Source organism: Rhinopithecus bieti, unplaced genomic scaffold (genome assembly GCF_001698545.2).
Source record: "Rhinopithecus bieti isolate Rb0 unplaced genomic scaffold, ASM169854v2 scaffold_40368, whole genome shotgun sequence".
NCBI classification, from domain to species: domain Eukaryota; kingdom Metazoa; phylum Chordata; class Mammalia; order Primates; family Cercopithecidae; genus Rhinopithecus; species Rhinopithecus bieti.
The window spans coordinates 2,525,661-2,552,874 of NW_016817546.1; the positions used below are offsets into that span (position 1 = coordinate 2,525,661).

The following is a 27,214-nucleotide window of genomic DNA, read 5'->3' on the forward strand; positions in this document are numbered from 1 at the left end:
GTCTGCCTGTTGGGGGAGGTCTTGCCCGAGACCCTCCTTCCACCCTCTGCATTCCTAGACACTGACTGGGAGCCACTCTGGCCCCCAGATCCTTCTCTCCAGACCAAGGGAATCAAGTCAAGACGACCCCTCTCCAAGGGGGGCCGTGTCTGGCTCCTCCACCCAAGGGTCTCTGTCGTCCACCCCATTTGGTCAGAGGGGCCACACAGGCACGAGGCCAAGCAAACACACGGGAAGCCCAACCCAAGCCCACATGCCAGTGACCAGCCCATGGTCAGCCATGATCCTCTGGTCCCAGGGTACCATCTAGGTCCTGGGGCATCTTGTTGATCCAGCCCCTGTCTGTGGCTTCTGACAGAAAAGGATGATTCTGGCCTTAATAAAGTTAGACTGGGTTTCACTGAATAATTTATCTGCACACGTTGCATTTCAGAAAGGTGCTGCTTCTCGTGCTGATGCTACACTTTCCGGGGGTCAACTGGGAGCCCCATGTGCAAATGCCAGGAGAGATGGGACCAGAGTACCTGAAAAGCAGACGTGAGACTGCCGGGAAAGGTTTTCACCAACAGGGTGAAGGAATCAGCATGAGAAAAAGCATCAACGCATTCAACAGGGCAGCCCCAAACAGCAAGAAGCCTGAGCCCAAAGCAGCCCCACCTCCACACAAGGAACTGAGATCTGGAAAGCGGAAGAAATAAACGGCCAGTGGGATCAAAGCGTCACCTCCTGATCTTTAATGTCAGAGAGTCAGACAGAGGGCCTGGGAGACCTGGGGGCCCCTCACACAAGCCAGAAGGGACAATTCGGCACCATGTAACTGTACCCCCGCCCTTGTGTTCAACGGCAAGCCTGAGCGGGAGGCCGCTGGCCCCAGAATGTGCTCCCACAAAGGGAGAGGGACACACAGGGGGAGGGAGGAGGCCTCAAGGCTTATCCAAAGTAGCCAACATCCGCTGGGTGTCTGTCAGAAGCAGGAGCTGGACCCCTAAGGGAAGAGAGCTCCATCTGGAGTCAGATCTGGGGCTGGTGTTCAGCTCTGCCAATGTCGGCCATGGAACCTTAGGGGGGTCATTTAGTGTTTCATCTTCTGATTATAAAATAGGGGAAATCATCTCAACCTTAACCACTTAAGAGTCATGAAAAACACGGTGGAATGCCAAGCTCTTTGAAAAACACGGTGGAATGCCAAGCTCTTTGAGAAATCAATGAGAACTAATGGAAATATGAGTATCATTAAAATTACCCACAGGAGTTGTGAGGGAGACAAAGGAAAAGGTCTATCCATGTCTCTAAGGGTCCTACAGTCCAATATCCTAAAAGTAAGAGAATGGGTTTGAATGAAGCCAAATGTGAGAGATGACCAAAGAGGACGGCCCAGCAGCCAGCAGCTCTACGCAGTGGCCCTGCAACAAAGGCACCCACCACTGAATCAAACAAATGCACTGGCGACCCACACAGCCTCCCCTACAAAGGCTCCAGATAAGGGGTTAATAAGATACCAACACCCCCTTCTGGAGAGAGAAAGACCCATACACTCAGAAACAGAGACACGTGACCACCATAGTGATGGTGGCCACTCATGGGCTGCTTCCTAGAGCCACTCCCTTTCCACACAGCAGTTCACTTCATCTTACAGCAGCCCTGGGAGTTCAGTCTTGTTTTCTTGTTTGCTTGTTTTGTTTTGTTTTTGGAGATGGAGTCTTGCTCTGTCGCCCAGGCTGGAGTGCAGTGGTGCGATCTCAGCTCACTGCAACCTCTGCCTCCCAGACTCAAGCGATTCTCCTACCTTGGCCTCATGAGTCGCTGGGACTACAGGCGCCTGCCACCATACCCGGCTAATTTTTTGTATTTTTAGTAGAGATGGGGTTTCGCCGCGTTACCCAGGATGGTCTCCATCTCCTGACCTCATGATCTGTCTGCCTCATCCTCCCAAAGTGCTGGGATTGTAGGTGTGAACCACCGCGCCCAGCCATAAACCCATTTTACAGGAGCTCCAAGAGGTGAAGCCACCTGTCCACTGTTCATCAGCCGTCATGTGTCCGACACCATTCCCTGAAGTCACAGATGGCAGCGTTAAGACGGGTGCAAGCCTGGCTGTCCCCAGAGCCCATGCTCTTAATATCGGATTAGACAGTATGCTCAGGAAGGTTCTCAGAGGTTTTCTTCTCAATAGAAATTTCTATAAAACCAGGGATGATGAAGCCAGGGCAATGGTAGGTATGGGAGGGCAGAATCATGTACCCCTCTCCCCAGATGTCTATGTCCTAATCCCTGAAACCTGTGGCTACGTTAGATTATGTGGTAAAGGGGAAGTAAGGTGGCAAGTTGAATGAAGACTGCTAATCAGCTGCCCTTGAGACGGGGAGATGATTCTAGATTATCCAGCTGGGCTCAATGTAATTACAACGTCATTAGAAGTAGAAGGGGAACTCAGGAGAGGAGGTCAGAGAAAGAGAGACAGCCAGAGAGATGCTCTGTGGCTGGCTCTCAAGATGGGGGAAGGGACCCAGAGCCAAGGAATGCAGGCAGCCTCTAGCCGCTGTAAGAGGTGAAGGGATGGGCTCTCCCCACAGAGCTTCCAGAAGGAACGCAGCCCTTCTGACACCTTAATTTCAGCTCAGTGAGACGTGGGTCACAAACGTCTAACATACAGAACTGTAAGACAATGCGTTCGAGTCATTTTAAGCTATTAAGTTCTCAGTGGTTTGTTACATAGAGGAGAGGACAGTCCTGCTGAAGGGGCACATTTGGGAATCGAGGTCGTACACAGTCCCTAAGCTGGGAGGCCCGGGGGGCTGCTTTCTGCTGACACAGAAAGAGGACCGACCAAAGGGATCCCGGGTGAGCCCGAGGAGCGGCGCCATCCCTCTGAGATCAGAGGACAAGCCACCTTCCTTGAAAAGGCAGGAATCCGACCCAGCTTCTAAGAACACTCATTCATCTGCCTCTAAGTGAGCAGCAGCTGTCTGTAAAGATGATGCTGTCCTCCCAGGTTGCTGATTAAATATTACAGGAGGAGCACTCACTCTTCCCCCATAGCAGGGCTGAATAATTCATCGCGTACTCATTTGAATGAAGTGGCAGAAGGCAAGGAGCTGAACTGGGTCAGGCTGGCCCGGCCTGCTCGCGCAATTCAGCTATTAGGTCATTTTAAAACAAAAGGAAAGAGCTATTGCAGGGATTAATCATCAGCTCCTCAACTCTCCTGAAGCACAGTGGCTAAAAATCATTGCAAATCGATGTCTATTAAGCTGCCTCAGAACATTCTAGCCCTTCAGGAAAAGAAACTTAAAAAACAAAAAAGGGAAGGGGGTGCTGAAAATTCTAATGGGCTGGGATAAAGGGTTACATGGCCCAGAAAATGTGCTGTGCTCCTTGTTAACAGGCTGCCCCCAGCAGCTACTGGAAGACAGTGAATGGGTGGGATCCAGATTTCAGAAGCAAATTAAGCCATCACCTGGAGCCCAGGAACACGATCCAGGAAGGAACAGGATGAATCACTTGAAACTCAGATAAATTGAATGCAGAAACACCTCAGGCCACCTCAGGCTCATTTCCAGAAAGACCCATGCTCACTTCCCAGCTCGCCATAGGCAGCAGAGCCACTGAGGTCAAATGTGCCCCCATCAGGAGCCAAACAGAAGATGTGAGGCTAACCTCATGATGGGCTTCAGACCCCACGTGCTCCTCAGCAGTGTCCCCTCTGAATCATCCCATCTAGACACTGGGTACTTTCTGCGAAGGAAAGGGCTGAGGTGCAGAACGAGGACCCCCAGTCCTCAAACACTAAGGAGTCAGCTTTCTCACTCGGGCCAATGGGAGGACGATTCATCTGCCCATTTTTACTGTGACATCTTGATTGGTGGTCTGTGGCACCATAAGTACAGAATGTCTCTCTTCAGATTGCACAGGGATGGCAGATGGATTTCAACACAAGTGCTATCTCTGATCAATGAGTCGTGTCTGTCTGAAACAAGAGCTGTGTTCGGAGGGATTCTGAGGGTGCACCCAGCTCACAGAAGCCTGCATCATGGGTAGTAATATCTGCTCTGGGCATTAATGGATCATGCATATTTGCCATCCCTGAATCCAATTCAGCCATTGTAAGGAGAAGGAAACTGAGCCCCAGAAAGGCAAAAATGCTTTGCCCAGTGCCACCCGGAGAGGGCACATCGATGCCGTGATGAACTCCCAGTTTGTAGCCTGTTCTTCCTACACTTTGCCCCTCTTATCAGTCCTTTCATGTAATGCACAGTATGGCAGCAGCATCTGAGGGGGCCCCCAGTGACTCCTGCTCCGGAAGCCACATCCTTGTGGGATCCCCTCCCCCTGACGGGAGCTGGACTTAATGCTCACTTCTAAGAAGCCGATGGCAGCAAAGTAGAAGGATGTCACTTGTGAGATTTGTTTTCAAAGAGACTCCGGTTTTTGTCTTGCTCACCCTCTTGTAGTCTCTTGCTAACTCGCTCTGATAAAGCAAGCTGCCCTGTTGGAGAAACCCACGCGGCAGAAACTGAGGGCAGCCTCTGGCCAACAGCTAGAGAGGAGCTGAGCCCTCAGCCAACAGCCCACAAGGAACTGTATCCTCCCACGATACATGAGTGAGCTTGGGCTTGGATCCCGCCTCAGTCAAGTGTCCAGCTGAGGCTGCAGCCCCAGCAACACCTTGACTGCAGCCCCGAGACAAACCTTGAGACCCAGCTAAGTTGTCCTGGATTCCTGATCAACAGACAGAGCAAAACGATACACAGGTATTATTTTAAGCCACTAAGTTTTGAGGCAATTAGTCACAGCACAATAGATAACTATAAAATGATCAATAAATATTTGTTGAATAAATAAATAAGTCTGGGCTCTTAGCTTGGCTTCCCATGCAGCGTTTGACTCTCTTAACCACCACCTCCTATTTAAAATGCTCCTCTTTGTTGGATGTTGTGATGTGGACTCTCTGAGTTTTCTCCCCTATTTCCTCTCTGAACCTTCTTCACCCCAAGGATTGTTGAATTGTTTTTGGTAGTTGAGAATGACGTGAGAGTTCAGGCCATCCTTCTGCACAACCACAAAAGCAGAAGTGAGGAAGAACTGGGCTGTGTGCGTACAGAGCCCAGGGCCATCTGAGGCTGCCGTTCGGAACGGATTCCTGGGGAGATCATCATCATAAATACACCAATGACACTAAGCCCTAAGTGCTTAACATGTTTCACTCTTTTACTCCTCACAACAATATGTACTATTACTATTCCCATTATACAGATGAGAAAACCGAGGCACAGTGGGAAGGTAATTTTCTGCTACTAAATGAAAGAGCTGGGCTTCATATACAGAGCCTGGCTCTTGACCACCAAGCACTTTGGTAGGAATTCTCTTCACTGACATATTGCTATCATCATTTGGGGCTGGATAACTCACTCATGCAGGGCTCTGTCCTGTGCACCATAGGATGGTTTCCAGCATCAACAGCCTCTACTCCCGATGCCAGCAGCTTGGCCCCTCCCATGGTGACCACCAAAAATGTCTCCAGACATTGTCAAATGTCCCATGGGGACTGAGGGAGGGAGTGGTTGTGTCTCTGGTTGAGAGGCACCCTTCTCAAGTGTAGGAAGAAGTCAGCAGGCAGATGATCCCAGTGACTCATCAGGGTGACCCTGTAAACACTTCCATTTATGGTCCCGTTAGCTCGATGGGTGCAGCAGGACAAACAGGCTTTCAATAGACAGACACGGGCTGGAGTCCCTGCTTGGAAAGGTCCTCTGGTCTCGCAGTGCCCATCTAGACACTCACTAAACAGGGGCCAGGCTGTGCCCTCGCAGGCAGCCCTGCAGCTCAGGGAGCAGATCTGAGAGAGACAGCTCTGCCTGGCTGAGCCCCGGCCAGGGTCCCAGACAGCGTGCACAAAAAAGGCACCTCAGCAGCACCCGCCCCTCCGGGAGGTGGCTCTTGCAGGGATTCTCGGCTTTCGTCCCATCTTCTTGCATTCCATGGCCGCCAGAATCCTCTCATCATTTATGCCAACGCCACCAATTAATCTGCTCTCCGTGTGGCTTAAGAATGAGAAAAGCCCAAGCATCGTCTCTCCCGTCCCCCATCAGGGCATGCCATTCCCCACCAAAGTTCACAGTTTTCTGATTGAAATTCACCCGTACAAATGCTGCTGTGCTGTTTTTCCCAATGAAATCAATTGAATCCAATTGATCTTGGCCCCGTTTTGCATTCCTCCCACAGCTCTGTGTGTGGGCGCACACACACGCACACATACACATGCATACACATACACACACACATACACACACATGCACACAGATATACACACACACACACACCCCATACACACATGCACACATTGACACATGCACACCAGGCTCTCTCTGCGTTGTGCTGTCTGGGAACTTCTCTCTCAGTTATCTCAGATATGCGTGGGACTTTGTCTCTCCAATTAGATTAGGGGCCCATGGTTTTCTACTGCCTTTGTAACCCCACAGTGCCTACTACAAACCTGTGCACGCAGCAGGCACTCAATAACGGCTTGTTGACTAATGCTAGACATTATGGAATTGCATTTCAAGGCCCCTCTCCCCACCCCACCTGCCATCTGACATCCCCGATGACACAGGCTGTCCCTGGTGGTTTCCACAACATCTCCCCAGAGGCTGCCACTCCAGTCTGCACGTTACTGATAGCATCTCATCCTCCAAATAACAAGACCACTATCTCAAACCAGATCTAATCCTGGTGCCTCCCTGAGTCACACCAGAAAGTCAAGATATTAAGCCATCTGCTTGTTGGAAGCCACTTTCCAAGCCAATTAGGGATAATTTTAGGAGAGCAGGTTCATGAGATGCAACACCAAACGCTCTCCTCTGAAATGAAGGCTTACCGTAGGATCAACTTCCTCAGAGCAAACAAGTTTCACTGGAAAATTATCATGAACACTTGGTGAAGCACAGAAACGCCGTTCCACGGGGCTATAAATACTCCCAAGCGTTCCACTACTCGGGGGCGGTTAAAAATTATTTTAAAGCGCTAAGAAAGACACCAAAGTGAAAAAAGCACTCAAATGTGAAAAATAAAGATCTGGGCTCTAGTCCCAACTTCTGTACCTAATCAGCCGAAGTGACCTTGGGTAAGTCACATAATTTCTGGGACTCGGTTTCTTCATCCATGAGTGGGGGGAGTGGCCGGACAGGAGAAAGAAGACTGTGAGACTTGGCTTGCTCTGGATCTTTCTCTCTTTCTCCTTCCATCCCTCCCTCTCTCCCTCCTTCTCTCTTTCCCTCTCCCTCCCTCCCTTTTGCTCCCTCTTCTTCCTCTATTTCATCTTCTCCTTCTCCTCCCTCTCTCTCTGCCTCAGTGTATCCCTAGGCATTACCTGCTTTGCAGGGTTGTTGAGAGGATTGAGATCCCAGATTTGAAGGGGTTTTGCAAGTGTAAGCAGCCTATAAGATACTCAGAAACTTCTCACCACCACTCTGTGGGGCTGTGATCTAAGCAGTTTTACAAATTAACATAAACCAGGTCTAAAAGAAATCAGGTAACTAGCAAACACAAATAAAAACTGAAACTGTAGTTAACCCTTGACTAAGAGCATTAGTGGATAGTAAATCATTGCATACACCTCCTAAAACTCTGTGGGGAAACTTTTTTTTTTTTTTTTTTTGAAACAAGGTCTCACTCTGTCACCCAGGCTGGAGTGCAGTGCGCGATCTCAGCTCACTGCAGCCTCAACCTCCTGGGCTCAGGTGATGCTCCCACTTCAGCCTTCCAAGTAGCTGGGACCACAGGAGCACCATCATGCACAGCTAATTTTTGTATTTTTGTAGAGACAGGGGTCTCACTGTATTACCCAGGCTGGTCTCAAACTCCTGGACTCAAGTCATCTGCCCACTTCAGTCTCCCAAAGTGCTGAGATTACAGGTGTGAGCCATCGTGTCTGGCCCCAAAGTTATTTTAAAATCAACTTTGAGGCATATGCACCTTATCATTCCTTCCCTGGGATGTATGGACTGATGTTAATAATCAACTGTGTTCCAATTCCTGAGAAGACAACAAACAGCTCAAAGCAACAGCCCGGTGCTCAGTGGAACGGAGGAAGAGGCCCCAGACCCACCCCTCCGTCTGAGCCACCCCACCAGGGGCATGTCAGTGCCCTTCATGGGAAGTTCCCAGCAGATACGGGGAACTGTCCTAACTGACAGCAATGTGACTTCTGCGAATTCAGATACTTTTCCAGATGATGAGCCCGAACTTTCTGGCAGGGGGTAAACTCACAAAGCAATGACCTTAACTTGGTAAATTAATTCCAAAGCACAATTGTTTTCAATCTTCATTTAAAATCAGCCTTCGTTGATCTAGATTTAATGACATAGGAAATGGAAATTCCCTTAATAAAATAAGTTATGAATATTTATCATGCCATTTTACCTGAAAATTGAATAATTCATCAATTAACTTTACTATTAATTATTTAATGCAAAATTAATAAACTGCAAAACTCATACATATCCTTGCAGACCCTCTGGCACTGGGTAAAGAAATTAAGCACCTGGCCGGGCGCGGTGGCTCACGCCTGTAATCCCAGCACTTTGGGAGGCTGAGGCGGGCGGATCACAAGGTCAGGAGATCGAGACCATGGTGAAACCCCGTCTCTACTAAAATACAAAAAATTAGCCAGGCGCGGTGGCGGGCGCCTGTAGTCCCAGCTACTAGGGAGGCTGAGGCAGGAGAATGGCGTGAACCCAGGAGGCGGAGCTTGCAGTGAGCCGAGATCGCGCCACTGCACTCCAGCCTGGTGGACAGAGTGAGACTCCGTCTCAAAAAAAAAAAAAAAAAAAAGAAAAGAAATTAAGCACCAGAGAAATGGCGTAACTAGGGATATTCCCAGACACACACTGACGGGATAGATGGGGTTAAGTCTGGAATTCTTCTAGATGGAGCAGAACCTAATCACTTACTCATAAAATGAAGGGACAGATTTTTTTTCTCACCTTGGAATTCTGTATCACAGCTAAAAAAGAATTCAAAGTTTGGCAATTATATCTAAGAATAACTCCCCCCACACAGTCTCTCCATTATCCATCACCATCATCATCGTCAACAACAGTTTTCTCACATGTAAATGGGCCTGTGATGTGAAGCTGCCAGAGCCAGCACGACCCCCTTGTCCCTGGAGACCACGTTCTCTCCTGAAGCCTCAGGTGACAGCCTGATTGGAAGGGGAGGGGCTGAGCACACAGAGATGGGAGTGGGAGAAAGTTTAAAAGGGGCACAGTGCCAGGGGACGCTGGGACAGGTGGGTCTGACTTCAGCCATATCTGAGCAGCTGGCATTCAAGGGGAACCGAAGCTTGGTGCTTGGAGCCTCTGGGGATCCAGTTCCCCTAGAGCTCCCCTGGCTCTCCACACTCAGGTCAGACCCCACTGCGTCTTTGCTGATAGCAGCTAACGGGACAAGGATAAGTCAAAAATTTTCCCAGAGACTTCTTACAGGAGAACAGTGACCAATACAGGGAGGGGTATGTGTGTGTGTGTGTGTGTGTGTGTGTGTGTGTGTGTAGTTGTGTATTGTGTATGCATGTGTGTACCTGTATTTATATGTATATGTGCATATGTGTGTTTCTGTGCTCCATGATGTGTTGAATATTTGCTTGTGCATGTGTGTTGTGTGTACATGTGTGTAGTTGTGTGTATATGTGCATCTCAGACAGACGGTGCCTCAGTCCTCCCATCCGGAAAATGGCATCTACATTGGCATGTGAGCACTCCCGGATTCTTTCTACTTTCACCCTTGGACTTCCAGTTCATTCTCCATCCCCAGGGCAACCAGGCAAGGGTGTTAATAATAGCTACTCAGCTAGGTACCCTGTTCAAGGGTACCCCCACCCCGCTGGGAACCCCCACTGCACCCAGCAGCCCATCTGGAAGTCAGCCCAACCTCCCCCACCCCATGCACTAGAGGGGCAGCCTCTCCCTGCACTTGACCCTTGTAGCACTCCTCAAAGTTGCAATTCTTATAAATGATCTGTCCTGGTCACCATTATGTCCCAATGCCCAGCACAATGCCTGGCATACAGGAAGCAGTCAGAAAGTATTCACCGAGTAAAGAGAAGAGTGGGTGCCAGCCAACAACTAAAGAAGGTGACGGTTCAGTGTCATGCAGCTCAGGAATAAAAGGGCTCACTCATAACCCAGGGAGAAGATGACACCCATTCCCCAAACAGAGCTCTGTCAACCCCCAGCATCAGAAGGGCAGCATGGCCCAACACTGGTGAACTGAATTAATTAGAGTGAGCCCATGACACTGGAGGCGGAAGGGCCGCGGATGTTCGATGTGAAAATATGTGGAAATGGCACATTTCACGGTGCAGGCTGTGCTCCTGGGGAGAAGCTAAAGCGTCTCATCTGTTTTCCCTCCTCCAGCCTTGCGCATACATTTGTTCTTCCATAATTTCATCACCTGCCTCAACATCATTCCCCAGACCTAACAGTGGGCTGATTTCTCTGATCCCTCGGCCTAGGCACCAGCTGCCATTCTACATGCAAATTCAATTCCACTGCAGGTGGAGGCCAAAAGAAAAACCTCAGATCCTGAATTCCTACAGATGATCCCGGTGGAGGGAGTGATGGGAAGTCACAACGCCAGCCACCAGCGCTTCAGCGAGCTCCCCTGTCCTCGGCAGAGCAGGAGCCTCCCCTCCCGGACGTGGCTGCCCTGGTCTGGACTCTTGCTACCTCTTCCCCCGAAGAGTCACCTCAACTAAACAGCTTAATTAACAATAAATTCCCCGCCAGGTGAGGTCAGGAGTAGCCAGTATAGAAAAATTAATTTTTTCTTTGAGGAGAAAATTTCCTCTACCAAAAAATTTCATCTCCCTAAGACACATAATGAACAGAAGAAAAATGTTCCCAGAGACTTCTTACAAGAGAACAATGACCAATACAGGAAGCTGTGCATGTGTGTATTGTGTATTTATGCATGTGTGTACTTGTATGTATGTGTATGTGTATTTCTGTGCTGCATGCATGCATATGTTGAATAGTTGCTTGTACATATGTATTGTGGGTACATGTGTGTACGTGTGTAGTTGTGTGTATATATGCATGTATATGCTGTGTCTGTATTGCCTGGGCACATGCATATGTGTGTATGTGCCTACATGTGTACATGTGGATTTGTTTCTGTGCTGTGTGTACACATGTTGTGTGTTGCAAATTTGTTCATGCATGTGTCATGTGTACATGTGTGTAGTTGTGTATCTATGTGCATGTGTATGGTTCTGTGTATGTGCCTCAGCACACGCATGTGTCTACATGTGTGCTGTGTATGTGTGCACATATGTGTATAAGCATACATACACCACATAAAGCAAAAGCTCAAGCGAAAGTGGGATATGCAGTAGAGTTGCAGAACCAGAAAAGATTTCCTTCCTTTGTTTTTGGTTTATTTTTAATTTTTTTAGAAAGCTCCATAATGAAGGACTGTGGAAAATCTAAGAATAGCAAAGACAGTAATACCTCCTAGCCAAACAGCACAGGGGGAGAATCTCCAGCCCAGAACACCCAGATGATCTGGTGATTACTCATTACACAGAAACTTATGAATTGCAAAAAGTCCTTTATTCCGAGAACTTGCCTTCCCCACCTCGCAATGCCACAAGGCCTGCAGGCCAGCTCCCTTTCCCTTTCCATGGGCATCAGAATTGATCCAGAGGAAACACCACAGATGCCAATCCATGCCCATGACAGAAATGCCAGGCAGTCCTAACTTTCCAAACCTAAGAGAGGGTGCTGAAGATGCTAAGAATAAACTGGGGGGTGCCAGAAACAAAACAAAATGACCATCAACAGACACGGACAGGGCATGTAGATACCTATCGATCGGTGTGAGCACAGTGCCGGGGGCTTTTCTATTCTCAGAAGTATTCATAACTGCCAGAGTGTCCTGCTTAGAGATGCCGGCAGGTGTCACCCTGGGCGGGCAGTCTCCTGTTGGGGTGCCCCAGCACCCCAACATGCATCACAGGCACCCTGGCACGAAGCCCCTGCCGTCAAGGCTTTCGTCCCAGTACAATCCAAAGAAGACACATGCAGAACCATGTAAAAATAAAAGCCATCGAGATCCCACTGTCAGGGGACATGCACAGCATAGTGGATGGGCCTGGCCATCCCCAAGATCCCTGAAATTCTGCTCAGGGAGAGGCCACACCACGCCCCTGTGCCAATGCCAGGAAAGGCTCTAAACTAAGAGTGGTGCAATAAGAAGGTGGAGAGGAGGCCAAACGGGGCTTTGGCGTGGGTCAGGCTGCACACCTGGGACCTCGCACACAAGAAGCATGTGTGCGTGTCAGCAGCAGGATTTCCCATCCCTGAGCAGCTGCGCACTTAGAAACCTCCAAACTGCACTTTGAGGCATTTCTTTCTGCAGACTGAAAAAGACTTGGAAAAAGAGAAAAAAGCAAGAGAGTGAAACAGCAAGTTAGCTTGACAGTGAGCAGGAAACGAAGAGGAGAGAGAGGAAGGATGAGAAAACAAGGGGAGCGGGTCCCACTCGGCACGACTCTGGGCGAAGGCCAGTGAAGAAGAAACAGGGCTCACAGGGAGGACTAAGCATCGCTCGTCCTCGCCAATGACAGTAAAGGAATGAAAACAAGTATAAATCCACAAGGAGAAAGCCAAGGGGAACAGAGACGAGCGTGGATAAGAGACGCCAACACATTCTGGAGAGACGGGAAGCAGATGCAGGGTTGGTAACTGACACAGCCGAATCTAGGAAGCTAAAATCCGAGTGTCGTGCAGTGGACCTCAGGAACAACACACTAACCCGCCTGCCAAGCCCCCAGAAGACTCGCGAATTGGAAGCAGCAGGTGCCACGGAAGGCAGAAGTTAGGATTGGGGTGGGAAGCAGAGGGAGCTGGCACATCTGTGTAGGGGGCAGTAGACCCTCCCAGGGTCCTACCTCTACACTGAGCAGACAGGCACCTACCCCCTGGCCTCTGCCCCAGCGGGAGACACATTGATTCTCTGAAGAGCTGGTGAAGAGCTGGAGTCTGGAAAGACTCCAAACTCGGAAACAGCAGAAGAGAGGCAAGAAACACGGAAACTGGGAGAATTAAGAAACAAGAAACTGGGAGAATTAAGTAGCTCTCATACCGAATGCTGACATTCCCAGCCCCTTGCCCTGCCTGGCCCTCACAGACCGCTAGCAGCCAGGCCAGCTCAAACTAGGCAGCACATTGACCAGTCCTTCTCAGGAGAACCCAGATGGCTCCAGAGAAAAAAATGTAGAGATGCAGAACCTCAGAGTTACCAACAGAAAGCTGGCTCCCTCCATTAACCAGCCCCTCCCCCAGGTAAGGAAGAGCCAGGCAGTGCACACAGTAAGAAAGCTAAATCCTCAGTTCGCATCTGAGGAAGCCGGAAGATGATGTCTAAAATTGACAAATCAAGAAACAGCAGAGTCAACATATTTAGAAATCTGGAGGTAAATATCAGAACCAAAAGACTGGAGGGCAGCCGCCCCTGGGAAACAGGATTGAGCTGTAGGGCAGAGGCTGCTATCTTTTCTTACAAGTTTTTTAGGGCCATGTGATATACTAAACTATGTACACATATAATTTTTATAAAAATAAAAGAAGGGGGAGCCAGGCACTCTGACTCACGCCTGTAATCCCAGCACTTTGGGAGGCCGAGGCGGGCAGATCACTTGAGGCCACGGGTTCGAGAGCAGCCCGGCCAACAGGGTGAAACCTCGTCTCCACTAAAAATACAAAAATTAGCCAGGAGTGGTGGCGGGCACCTGTAATCCCAGCTACTCAGGAGACCGAGGCAGGAGAATCACTTGAACCTAGGAGGTGGAGGTTGCAGTGAGCCAAAATCACACCACTGTACTTCAGCGTGGTTGATGGTGAGACTCCATATCAAAATTTTTAAAAAAGAGGGTGGGGTGGGGTGGGCAGGAGCCACAGGTTGGTAGCTGTCTAACCCAGGGAGGAATCAGAGACACAAACATCAATACTTCCCTCTCGGCTCCTCCAGGACACTGGAGACTTGCACTCCTGGTCCCAAGAAGTGAGGAGGGGTGGGATGGAGGTCAACCCTCAGCTCTTGTGCCAGGAACATGAGCCCTGGGCTGGTGCTGCCATTTCAACAGGTAGCTAAGCCCACTGAGGTCACATGAGGCTCGCGTGTCCTCTGATCAGGAGCCCAGCATATGTGACAGTCCTCCACCAAGCCATCAGCGCCCCCACTGTGGCCAACTTCCTGGACACGGAGGGGATTGAGGAAGTGGCCTCCGTGGGTTGCCCCTGCTTTGACATGTTGTATTCTGGGATTAACTAGGATAAAGATAACTGGAATCCAGGGCAGACCTATTTCCATGCAGAGACTGGGGACTTCCCTACCACTGTGGAGACACTGCCAGACACTCCATCAGGATACAGGCCACAGCTCATTCCCCGCCTCATCCCGGAAATAAATGAAAACTAGGTGACAGGTACCCTGCGAGGAAGTCCTCGGGCAGGAGGCTCCCTGGGAGCTCTGACAGACGTGGCACCCGCCAATTCCCTCACCCTGCAGTTGCCCTTTGGCCAATGATGGCCTTGGCCAAGGATCTGCGATACATTATGCAAATGCTGAAACGCACCTAACGTGACACATCTCTGTGTTAATTTGAAGCAGGTCCCTGGTTCAGCATAATGCAAAGGTTACCACGTGGAAACCACTCGTGGAAACCACCGCCGACCCAATTTCCGTTTTCCTGCATAGTTCCAAAGTACAGAGTCCTAAAATGCTCTGAGTCTAAAACTGCCCTCCCGAACTCTGGCCACCAATAGCACCCCTTGGGCACACACGCACGCACACACACACACGCACACACACACGCGCACACACGCACATGCACGCACACACACGCGTGCACACACACGTACACGCACACACACACGCGCGCACACACACACACGATTCGTCCACCCCAGCCAACCCTGCCCAGCTGAACACCTGAGGAAAAGCTACAGAGGCAACTCTGGGAATTTTTTTTCACTGTGGTAAAATATATGTAACATAAAACTTACCATTTTCACCGTTTTGAATGGCATTAAGCACATTCACATTGCTCTGCCACCATCATCACCACCACCCGTCTTCCCAGCTGAAACGCTGTGCCCATCCATTGAAGACTAACTCCCCATTTCTCCCTCCCTCCACCCCAGCCCTGGGAAACCACTATCTACTTTCCATCTCCAGAGTGGACTACTCTAGATCCCTCAGTCAGCAGATCACACACTGTGTGGCCCTTTGCGTCCGGCTGATTCACTGAGCATAATGGCTTCAGGCTTCATCCAGGCTGCAGCAGGTGTCAGAATTGCATTTCTTTTCAGCTCTGGGAATTTTAAAATGATTTTTGCAATTCTATTCCGGTCACTCGAGCAGCCTTACCAGGAATAGGGGCTTCCTTAGAAAAGTCCTCTGTCTGTCCTAAAGAGCAGATGCCTTAAAGGTGGCCAACAGGTCACTGCCAGGGGTCTTACAGTGGGACTGAACAAAGACAAACCCTCCTGCACCAGGACCAGCCTGGGGCCTGATAACACGGGCTTTCTAGGCAGAGGCCTCTGCTCACAGGCTGGTACCACGCTGGGACCCCAAGGGCTGTCTAGGACAAAGAACCCCATGGATGGTAGGCACTGGCACTCTGTCTCTTGGGCAAACTTGCTTCTGTGCAATGAGTCCACACTCTGTCCACCCCCCACTCTACCCCATCAAAGCCCTGGCCTCCCTGCACACAGGCTGTGAAGAGATAAAAGGGACAGCATGACCTTGTCCTTGGGGAACGCGCCACCCCACTGGAGAAGAAAGACTTACTAACGACAGCTGAACTGGCAAACAACTGACGACAAAGCACGTGCAGCTATGGGAGCAGGAAGGGAAGAGGACTCGCCCTGAGTCGATGAGTTTGGGGAAGGCTCCCAGGAAGAGGCAGACCAGATTGGACATGAGGACATCTGAGGTGAGGGTAATGCCAAGTGGAGGCCAAAGTGGAGGACAAGAAAGATGTTCGGAGAGCAGCCAGCCGCTCCCCAACTGTAGCAGTACCTGGAGGTGGGAGGTCAAGGAAAATAAACAGAAAAGGGTGGGTTGAGACAGAAGAACGGCCGTAAAGACATCACTGGAGAGTTGGCCTCAGCTCACAGGAAGTGTCTGAGGCTTCCAAGAAGAATAACAATGGAATCAAAGCAGTATTTCAGGAAAACCAGTGGGGAGGAGGAGTTCGACTTAGAGAAGGAAACCTAGTAGGAGATATTTAAATACTCCAAGCGTGACAGTGGCAGTGAGGACACAGCTGATCCTGGAGGGGAAACATAAGAAAATGAGGATGTGAATTACAGTTGGAAACACTGGCAGAGTTGGTGGCTAATGAGATGCAGGGGACAAAGGAGAAAGAGAAGCCACCTGGAGTCCACGTTGTGTGCTCTGGCATCTCCACAAACGAGGTGGCTCTTCTAGAACCAGGGAAGTCAGAAGATGGAAAGCAGAGTGGGGGTCAGGGAAGGAGGGGGGGAAGATGGTGAGTTGGAGATCATAACACGGCATGCAGGTGCCAGGGAGACAGAGTCGGATGTGGGGAAAGATCCACAGAGACTTGACAATGAGACCATGGAGTCAGGGAGTCCTGGGAGCCCCACAAGGGAGAATGTGGGACGAAAGAGCAGAGGATCTGTCCAAGCTGGTGGACAGCTTGGTGTCCACCGCCATCAGGGCAGGGAAAGATCTGGAGCACTTGAAGCCAGAATGAATGGATGGGGTCAGGAAGCCAGGAGGAGGCGAGTGGAAGCTCCCTCCGAGCCACTGGAGTCTTTCTGAAACTCAAGGCTCACTTTTCTCCTCTTTTCCTTCTAGATCTCCTCCTTCTACTTGGCTGTTTTATTTGCTTATTGACCAAAAAGCATTTAGTGTTCATTATAGGAAAATTCTATTACTAGACCCTTAGTGCTTCCATGTTAAGGTGCTATCCATATCAATCTAATTAATTAATTAGATAATTAACAGCTTTTCCAGCCTCTTTCTAACTGGTATAAACAGGAGTCCTGGGAAGGATATGCTCTTACTTCAGTCTTGAGTTTGTGAGTCCCTGGCTTCCAGAGAAGGTTGCGTATTTCCCAGGGGAGGAGGAATAAGTAATAGGGATTGCTCAGTTTTGCAGCTGCCTGCCTATACTGGGCTCAGCCCTGCTCCCTGCCCTCTGGTGAAAGGGACCTGGTGTGCAGCTCTTCCACACTGCCTGTGACTGGGGGGCTAACTCCTACTTGGGAGACAGTGTAGAACGCCCTCCTGGCTGGCACGTAGGAGCCACGCTTACTGACAAAGGGAACCTTTGCCTGGAGCCTGGTTTTCCTGGTTGGTTTGGAATTCTCGGCAGTGAGAGGCGGAGAGGAATAGAGGAGCTACTGACGGGCTCCCCGGGAAACTTCACACACATAAAAGCGAAGGTTATGAGCTTTGCAGTGAGATCACCCTGGGTTCAAGTTCCAGTTCTAGCACAGACTCACCATGCAGGCCCAGGAGGGCACACACCCTCTATACCTGGCAGAGCTGCCAGGAGGGTTTCAAAGCACAGCATCCAGCCCATGGGCGGTGCCCGAGAGCACACTGCTGGCTCAACCGGACGATCCTGGAACTAGAAATACCCGGAAAACTGAAGTGGAGAAAACCCAGGTCCCTTTCTTCACAACCATCAGGCTCACCTTTCTACGTCACTTTTGTTCATTTTATGGACATTTCTCGAGGGTCTGGGAGGTGTCCATACTGTTCTAGGCCCTGGGGGTGCCTCATGAACAAGCCTCACTAAAAATCCCTCTCCCCTTGGTGCTAACACTTTGGAGTGGGCCAAGTAATGAATACATAAATTAGGCAAGGCAATCGTGACAGACACAGTGTGTCAGAAGGCGATGAGTGCTCCAGAGAAACCAAAAACGAGAAAGGAGGAAAGGGGGCTGGCTGGGTGGGGGCGGGAGCGAGACTTTAAACTGCATGGTCAGGGACACCTCCCTGAGAAAGGGACACCCAGTCAAGGCCTGCAGGAGGAGCTGGGAGAACATTCTAGACAGGGGGAGGACACTCTTCGTTCCAAGATTCTCAATTCACCTGGCAGGGTGGGGAGCATGAAGTTCCCTGGGGTCTCCAAATGGTATTATTATCACACTGAGCACACAGCAAGTGCCAAATAAACACGTCCCTCAGGGTGACTTTTCAAACCGGAGGTCCCAGTTGCCAAGAGTACAATACAGGCTGTTTGAACAGGAGGCATTCAGCTCTGTTGTGATACTGTGGCTGCCCCTGGGGTCCCCAGCCCCGGGAGCCTCTGTGTAGCACACCTCATTATTAAACAGGTGAGCTGGGGCTCCCGGGGCCTTCTCTGTAATTAGGGCAGTATCTGAGCAAGGACTATATTTATAACCCCCAGCCGGCAGCAAGCCACAGAGACAAGCAGGGGGCCCCTCTGCAGCTCCTATACCAACATCTATATGTGAACTGATTACAACAATTAATTTAATAGGGATTCCTCCACACAAACAATGTATCATTTTATTAGGAAACTCTATAAATGTCAGTGGTGCAATTCATTTTTATTAATTTTCTAAAATGAAATTAGCAGTGGCGGCGGCGGCGGCGGCGGCAAACAGAAGTTGTATTGCCTTCTCGTTCAGCAGAGTATTGGTGTCATTAATTCCTTAATACCAGGAGGCCAGTTTGTATGAACTCAGCAGTTAACTGCACCAATTAATTTCAATACTAGAGATGGGGTGGGGGTGGGGATCCAAACACAACTCAACCACTAATTTAGGAAGGTCCTTGAACAACCACAGCAAGTTTTGCTTCTCCTGGGACAAGAAGCTTTCAAGTGTAAACATGGAGTGGATATTTTAATACTAATAGGAAACCTTCCGTCTTCACCCTCTGCCTTTAGGAAAGAAATTCGTCCTTCCAAAGCCCGGAGAAATCCTGGCAGACACCTGCCGACGTCAAAGGCTCCAGCAGGCTGGGGACTGCCCCACAGATAAGAGGCACGGTGACACCCGTGTACGGACAGACCCACACAGCATGCGAAGCGGAATCAGATACATGACCACATTCAGTCCTCATTGTGACCCAGCAAGGACGGGATCAACATCGACTCCATTTTCTATATGAAGAAGAAAATGCAGGGCTTTTAAAGGAGCTAAGATGACCTTTTCACAGTCACAAAGCCACTGAGTGACAGAGCCAGGGCTCAAACCCGGATTTGACCACATCTGAAACCCGCCTTCCTTCTTCCGCCAGGCGCACCCCTGTGCCTCGGGGTGGGTCTCTTGTCTCTATGTATACCCAGAAAGTCACGCGAGTCAGGCATGACCCTGAGTGACATCCCCTTTTCAATTGTAACCCAAACTCCAAAGGCTGAAACTCAAGGTAAAACCACCGCCTTGAAATGTTCTACTGTTCTGCCATCAAAGGGTGGCTGAAACCCAGCACACGTCTGCGTATCTGAAATCAGATGTCTGGCCCGGGACGCGTTCCAGAGAAGCTCCGTCTCGGCTAAGGAGGAGCTCTTCTCTTACCACTTAGATTTAAGGAGTGTTTCAGCAGAGAGTGAAGGGTGCACGGAGAGGCTGGTGGCTGCTTGAGATGAGGGCCACCCGTGAGAGTCAGGAAATAGTCCAGAGGCAGAAATCAGATAAGCCTCCTTCTCCCCCAGAAAACCAGGCCAGTGGTCCTCAAAGTGCCATCCCAGACCAGCCACATCCTACTGCCTGGAAACTTGTTAGAAATAACACATGCTCAGCCCCACCCACCCCACCCCAGCTCCCCACCGCACCTGCTGAATCAGAAACCTTGGGTTGGGGCCCACATTTTAATGAGCCCCCAGCTGATTCTGATGCCTGCTCAAGTTTGAGAATGATGTCCTCCAAGAAGATACCGCAGAAGAAAGAGGAGATGAGGGCGTCAGGCTCTGTTGGTGTTTGGCCGTATTCACCAAATAGTGCACTGTACTCCCATCCTCTCCACTGCCCACCCCTGCCCCGACTCTGTGGAGGGATGTCCTTCCCAGCCCCATTCTTACTGGGCTTGGCCAGGGGACTTGCTTTGGCCAGTGGATTTATCCGCAGGCATGACATATGATGCCATATCTGAGCAGGAATTTTAACTGCACCTGCATCAACTGCCTTGGGCTTATAAGCTTCTGTGCTCTTGTGGGAGAAGCAAATTTCCCAGGCAGAGGGGGCTTCCTCAGCCTAGGTCCCACAGCAAAATGATGGACACAGCAGACCTGACCTCAACCCAAAGCCACAGGCAGCCCACAGACCCATAAGCAGAAAATAAAGATTTGTTGTTTAAAGTCACTAAGCTTGCAGGTCATTTCTTACACAGAATTATCACAGCAAAAGCTGATTGAGATAAACTATTTGATTTTATAGCAAAGGAAAAACCATGGTCCCAGTAGGCTGAGGTACTGGGAACTCCTGTGGAGGGACTCTCCTCCCACTCTCAGGCTGGAGGTAAAGCAATCAGAGCTACCTGGGGGAAGGGAGCCTCAATCACTAACCTTCCTTCCACAATACACTCTAGCCTCCTTCAAAGGGGAGGATTGTGCCCTCATCTAAAAGATGCTAACCAGCAAGTATCTAAGCCTAATAATGTGATGTTTTTAAATTCCTTCTAGAATGAATAAACATTCCCAAAGACGGCCTTTCCCATGACTCAGGGAGGATGAACAGTTCAAGTCGATGGGCCACGGGCACAGAGGACACACCCAACCCTTCCCTGGTCCTAGCTAACAAACCTGGGGACTCGGGGCTTCTGTCCAGCGTGAAACCGACTGGACATTCCACCACTTCCGTTCAAGCCTGCAGTCCAGGTATCCTGTGTAAACCACACTCCAGCTACCACCTCGCCAGCTAATAAACACCTGGGTCCTGTCACTGCTAACAGAAAACTCACGGCAACTGGAAGAGAGTTGTCACGTATTTCCGAAGCTCTAGATTGTAACGTTCCAAAAATAAAAACCTAGAGTTGGGGAGGACAAAAAGAGGCTGCCTTTTAAAAATCAACCCTAAGTCCCAACGTCACCGTTCTTCACAAGTTGGTAACATCACTGGTGCTGGGGGAACGCAGGTCAGCTATATTTTCACCAATTCCCTCTATTCCTGAGTGGTGAGAGAAGCTAAGTGTTTGTAGCAGTTAGCAGGTTCAAGGACGTTTACTGCATAATAAACTGCGAGCTTAGCCATTGCTTCTGATTTGGGAGGATCACTTTACCACCAATCACACCAATCAAGAATAACTTGACTTTTAGTTTGTAAGACACGTTGAGATAAAAGTGGGCAGTTAAGCTGGTTTCTCTTTTCTCAAAGCACGTTTCTAGAGAACACTAGTGGCAGGCAAGCAATTTCCCAAAATAAACTTCCCCTGAGGCTCCTGCCTCTGAAGGCTTCCAAGCACCCGGCTGAAGGATCCAGCCGTCAGGTGAAAAGTTCCAACTGGCAGATGGCACTTGTACTCCTTTTAATCCATCTGATCGTGTTCACTGCCACAGTCTTATGTCAATGAATGAGACCTCAGTGTCGAAAGCCATCCAGCACAACATGGCATTTTCAACTCGTTGCCCATGAACTGACTGGCCAAATCAGGTAATCAATGCAAATCAATCCACTTACTGTACATATGTGAAAAACTGCAAGATCTGGGACATTACCTTGTCTTAGGGGAGGTGGTTAGCCATTCTTCGTGTTTCTCAAATGTTATTAAATAAGCTGCAATTTCCTGAAACAGAAGAATAAAAAGATAATAACAACAATTAGCTCACGTTGGATCCTGAGAGGTAAGAAAGTTTTTGCTGTTTCCCAGTTGCTGTTTTCCTTTGTGGGCCTGGAACTCCATCCCTGCTAGAGAAACACTCGACTTGGACTCTGTTTCTATTTTGATTTTTTCAGTCCTTTCCATTCAACCTGTCACACGGTAGTAATCAAAGCACTGGGTCTCAAAAGATGAGTCGGTGGCAAGGACGAAAATATTTCTCTGTGGGAGGAAGACATCAGACACCATTTCAGATTCTAAATGTCATTAATTTAGGGAGGGAGAAACACACGCCAACAACAAGTCTCCACGATGCACAGACCATAATTGGAAAGTTTCGTCCTTTTCTGAAGCTGGACCAATCTTTCCTCTTTGTCACAAGAGACGTCGCATCCTCTCAGCTTCATCCTCAACCCCGAGCCAAAATCACATAAAGATTAAAAAGAAAAGACACGATAAAGCCATATTCCAGGGAGGAAGTGGGGGGAGAAATAAGTTAACCTCTCCCACTACTGATAAATCTAGTGAGCGGCGTTTCCGAAAGAAGAGCAACATCAGCAGAGTTTAAGGTAAAGAGGAGGAAAATGCGGGCACCTGAAGGTAAATTAAATATTTATAAACACAACAACATCACTGCAGATAGAATTACTGATTTATTAATAATTTCCATAAAAGGCCAGTGAGTGACATCAACATAAGTCATTGCTCCAGCTCGAGGCATGATATGGCCCATTACTTCCAACTCCGAGAGGATCTGCTAACATGAAATTGGCAGGGATTGTAAGTTAAATTAAGGTTGGACTAGTACACGTTTCCCTTGATCTGGTGATGCCACAACACAGAGCTGCTGCCCTGACTATCAGGAAAATACAGAGGGGAGGCCTCCACCTCAGCTCTCTCTGCAGTCGGGGTTCCTAGTGGGTTCCTGGGAAAGCGGCAGCCCCTCTGCCTGGAGGCAAGCAGCCTCTTTCAGCTGGGACATAATGGAGTTGACACCTGTGACCAGAGATGCTAAACTTGGCCTTGAGAAGGAAGAGAAGCCCAGTAAGCAGAGCAGTTGAGAATAGAAAATGGCCCTGGTGCCATGCAGTCCAAAGGGCACAGGCCAAGAGTGGAGATCAAGGCCTCACATACCATGGAGCCGGCCCCCACAAGGCAGCCAGTGATTGGGAACTGAGAGCCCAAACCACCTCTGTCTGGAAGCCTGGACCTGACAAAGAACCTGGGAAGCAGAAGCCTATAGCAAAAATAGAGTTGCTTCACTGTGCAAGTTTCTATCACTGACTGCAGCTGAAGAAATCATAAATAAGCAGCTGATCAACCAGCACATTGTTCTCTCATCCCTGAGCCTTTTCACGTTTTATTTCCTCTCCTTAGAAAAATCTTTCCCTGAGGTCTCACTGTAGACAGATCCTTCCTCTGGCTGGCCCTCCCTAACTATTCATGACGGCGTCAGTTATCCCTCCTGCTTGCCTGGGTGGCACCAGCACCTTCCCCCAGTGGGCAGGATTTATCATTCTGCATTCTAATTGCTTGTTTACCCAGATAACATCCCCCATTGAAGCATGAGAAGGATACGGAACATGTTATCACTGACACATCCCTTGGACTTAACAGTGTCCTGGGGCACATAGGAAGCACCTGATAAGTGTTTGTTAGACAGGTGGCCGGTCAGATGGATGCATGGATGGATGGAAGGAGGGAGGGAGGGATGGGATGGGATGGGGTAGGAAAAATGTGCATGGCAGAAGTAAATATGATACACAAGTGTGAGAGTGAGAGAGAGAGAGAGTCTGTTACTGAAGATAGTTGACACAAGAGTTTAAAAGCAGCAAAATGCAGCAGTTCCTGGCTACAACTTTGCCAATTATTTAATTAACTCGATGTCACTGTAGGAAGGCAACATAGTATCACAGTTAAGAGCACATGCATCGGAAGCAAACAGTGTCCTGGCTTTGGGTACCAGCTCGGCCTCTTATGAGCTGTCTCATCTTGAGCACATTAGTTAACCTGTCTAGACCAGTTTCCTATGAAACTGGGAGACTATCAGCTCATGAGGCAGTTCTAAGGAATGATCATTCTAAATACACTGGCTGGCAGAAGGTATGCCCCAAACAATAGCTACCATGAATCACTATAAGATCTACATGGTGTGAGCCACCTGTCTAGCAGCCCCTGTTGAGGTCACAAAATGGTTCAGGTCAGAGGCTGCCACTACTGATGGATTAATCATCATCTGTCACCTCCACCACCCTGGACACCCCCGCATGCCCACGCCTGCAGACAACGAACGCTAACATCGGAATGACCGTTCACGCCTGAAGACAAGGAATGGAATGACCGTTCACGCCTGAAGACAATGAATGGTAACATCGGAATGACCGTTCAGAGTTGTTGGTTTGTCGATCGGTTCCCATTTGGCTTCACAAAACCAGAGCAGACCACGGCTGAAGTCAGTATGTGGATTTACTAAGCCACTTGTCACGTGCAGCAGCTCATCTGCCTGAACTTTAGGAGATCCGGTATCCAGAGGAATAGGCTGTGCTAGCCCCCTGATCCATGCCCCTGCCCAGGACCATGCCAAGACAAGTGACCCTTAGTGGCCCAGGGGATGGGAGGTGCAGTGGATCCCAACCTCTAAACATGTGATTTGTTCCAAAACCCGGGACACCCAAAGAAGACTTTCATGGACATCCTTCAGCCAACACTCACCCCAGCCTGACAGGGCTTCCGAAGGGGAAAAACTCCCTGCACCACTTACTGCCTTCTGTGTTTACTCTACAAACACTTACCGAGCATCGATTGTATACCAAAAAGGGAATAGGACCACTTTGAAGCGAGCAGTTAAAGAGCTCACAGTCGAGCGATGGGTACAGACAAGTCAACACGACAGTGTGTGCAAGCACTGTTACGGAGTCACCTCTGTGGCCAAACTCGGGGTGGGGTGGAGGGTTCACCTCATGTCTAATGAGCTTCTGTCAAGCAAGCAGAGGCTCCAGGAAATCACACTGATGTAGGAACTACCTGTGAGCATCTGCCACTCCCTCCTCTACCCCCAAAGGTAAATTTTGCTTCTCCTAATCCAGGACACCTCCCACACAGAGCCCCTCTGACAGCAGCCTTTCTGAGGAAGCTGATGCCCAGGCCCAGGCTCCCATCTCTGCTGTGCTCAGGTTGGCTGGGCCCCAAAGCTGGACTCACCCACCAGGGACTGTCCCATGCTGCTGCACGAACCAGGCTGGACGGAGCATGTCTGGGTTACCCATCTAATGCCAGGCCCCTGCTCCCCAGCCTTCCCAGCCCATGGCCCTTCCCCAGGCCACCCCCTCACCAGATGGGCAGACCACAGGTGAGCCTGCCCTGCAAAAGCTCAGGAACTGGTTTGGAGAGATTTGCCAAAGAATGAAAACTACACAAAGTATTAGGTGCTAAATGGCATGGAGCCCTGTAAAAGCCATCCAAATTCAGGGTGATTGTGGGGAGAAGGACTTTACCATCTGTGTCGTTGCTGCCATCAATGTCACCAGTGCTAAGGTGGTGGAGGCACTGCCCTAGGACTTATGTGGGATCGTCTCATTTAACTTCATAACAAACTATGAAATAGGAACCATGGCCATTTACAGTGTGGAAACTGAGGCACAGAGTGGTTAAGTGACTTGCCTAAGGTCACATGGCCAGTACCTGTAGAACCAGAACCCAAATCCATGCAGAATGGCTCCCAGGCTCGCATTCTGCACCACTGCTCTGAATTTCAGAAAGGACCACCACAGTGTGCTTGGATGAGTGAAGAACTCAACTTTTCCCAGCCCAGGCTGACAGCTCCCTGCTCCCCACTGACCCAGGGTCACTTCCCAGCCCCACCTCCCTCCAGTGGACCAGGAGGAGTCCAGACTGAACCTCCTTCATGGGGATTCTCTCCTTCCAGCAAGGTCAAGATCATTGCCACCCCAAAAGCCTAGTTCAACTCATAAGATCCTCGACTTCAGTGATGGGCAAAACTCCTTGTCTCCATGGAGCCCTTTGCTTAAAACATCACAGGAAGCATACAAAAGCAACACAGAGAGCTGGAGATACTCCCACTGAAGAGGGGAAGGAGTTGTGAAAAGAAAGGTTTTCAGCTCAATTGTCTGGCCTCTCTCTCTTCCCCGAGGTCCACAAACCTAGGACCCCAAGGAAGGTAGATGAAAACCCAGGTCTGGTCTATCTCATCTTGGCAGAGGAAAAAACTGAGGTATAGAACAGAAAAGCACTTGTCCAAGCTCAGCATGTTCATGGTGAAGCCAGGCCAGGACTCCTCACTCTCCAGGCGTGCATGTTCCTTCCCTGACACTTGCTATCCCTCAAACACAAGTCTGGCTTGAAAGATTCACAAGAGGCTGGGGCAAAAGCATGGCCAAAGGAAGTGCAAACAGGTACTCAAACAAAAAGCACAGACACACACGTGCACAGTAGCATCACTCACAGTAGCCAAGTGGTGGACCTACCCCAAGTATCTGCAGACGGATGAAGAAACGAAATGTGTCACAAACAACGGCATGTTATTCAGCCATAGGAAGGAATGAGGTTCTGATGCCAGCTACTATATGAATGAACACTGAAAACATGATGCTAAGCAGAAGAGGCCAGGCACGGAAGGCCCTGTATTGCACGGTGCCATTTATATGAAACATCTAGAATAGGCAAATCCATAGAGACAGCATGGAGATCAGTGGATGCCAAGGGTTGGGGGAAGAGGGTGATGGGAAGTGATGGCTAATGGGTGTTGGGTTTCCTTCTGGGGTGATGAAAATGTCTGGAGCTAGATGGTAGCACCACCTCGTGAATGTACTAATGGCCACTGATGGTAAATTGTATGTTATGTGTCTTTTACCACAATAAAAATAAAAAGATGAAGGAGGCATCGACATCCAACCAGATGTGGCACTGGGGTGAAGGAAATGCCAGCCGTCCCACCCATGCAGACAGCCCCTGAGCCTGAAAGACCACGCGTGTGTACCCGGCGGCCTCCCCAGTGCCCTGGCTCCCTTAGCTTCTTCCTTCTCCCGGATCCTAAATACCACATCCGATGCTGAGAAGAATGACTTGACTGTCAAGATGAAGAAATTCACTGCAGGCTCCAAAGCAAAGACTGTCCAGCTTGCAGATTTTAAATGTTTAGTTTGTCCTTTGGACGTTCAAGCAGAAAAACTGCCACCAAGGTATAGTGTCTGTGTGTTGCAGGGGCTTGGGTGAACAAACTGGCAGGGTCCCAGACAGGCCCCTCTATATCTGTTCGGCAGATACAGTTGGGTGCCTGCAGACCAGGGAGACTGGTGGGCCCTTTCCCAAGGCCCCAAACAAGACACATCAGGAAGGGAGGCCTGGGCAGGACTGGGGGCTGTAATGCTCCACC

At 49.7% G+C, this 27,214-nt stretch overlaps 1 protein-coding gene across 2 annotated transcripts in view; it reads right to left on the bottom strand.

Annotated features, from left to right (window-relative positions):
* CAMTA1 (calmodulin binding transcription activator 1) overlaps positions 1–27,214 on the bottom strand; it is a 980,313-nt gene that overhangs the window by 656,168 nt on the left and 296,931 nt on the right. For both annotated transcript variants that reach the window (XM_017856059.1, XM_017856060.1), the window contains one exon: positions 21,722–21,789. In XM_017856059.1, coding sequence (XP_017711548.1) covers positions 21,722–21,789 — 68 coding nt within the window. The remainder of the gene's footprint in view (positions 1–21,721; positions 21,790–27,214) is intronic.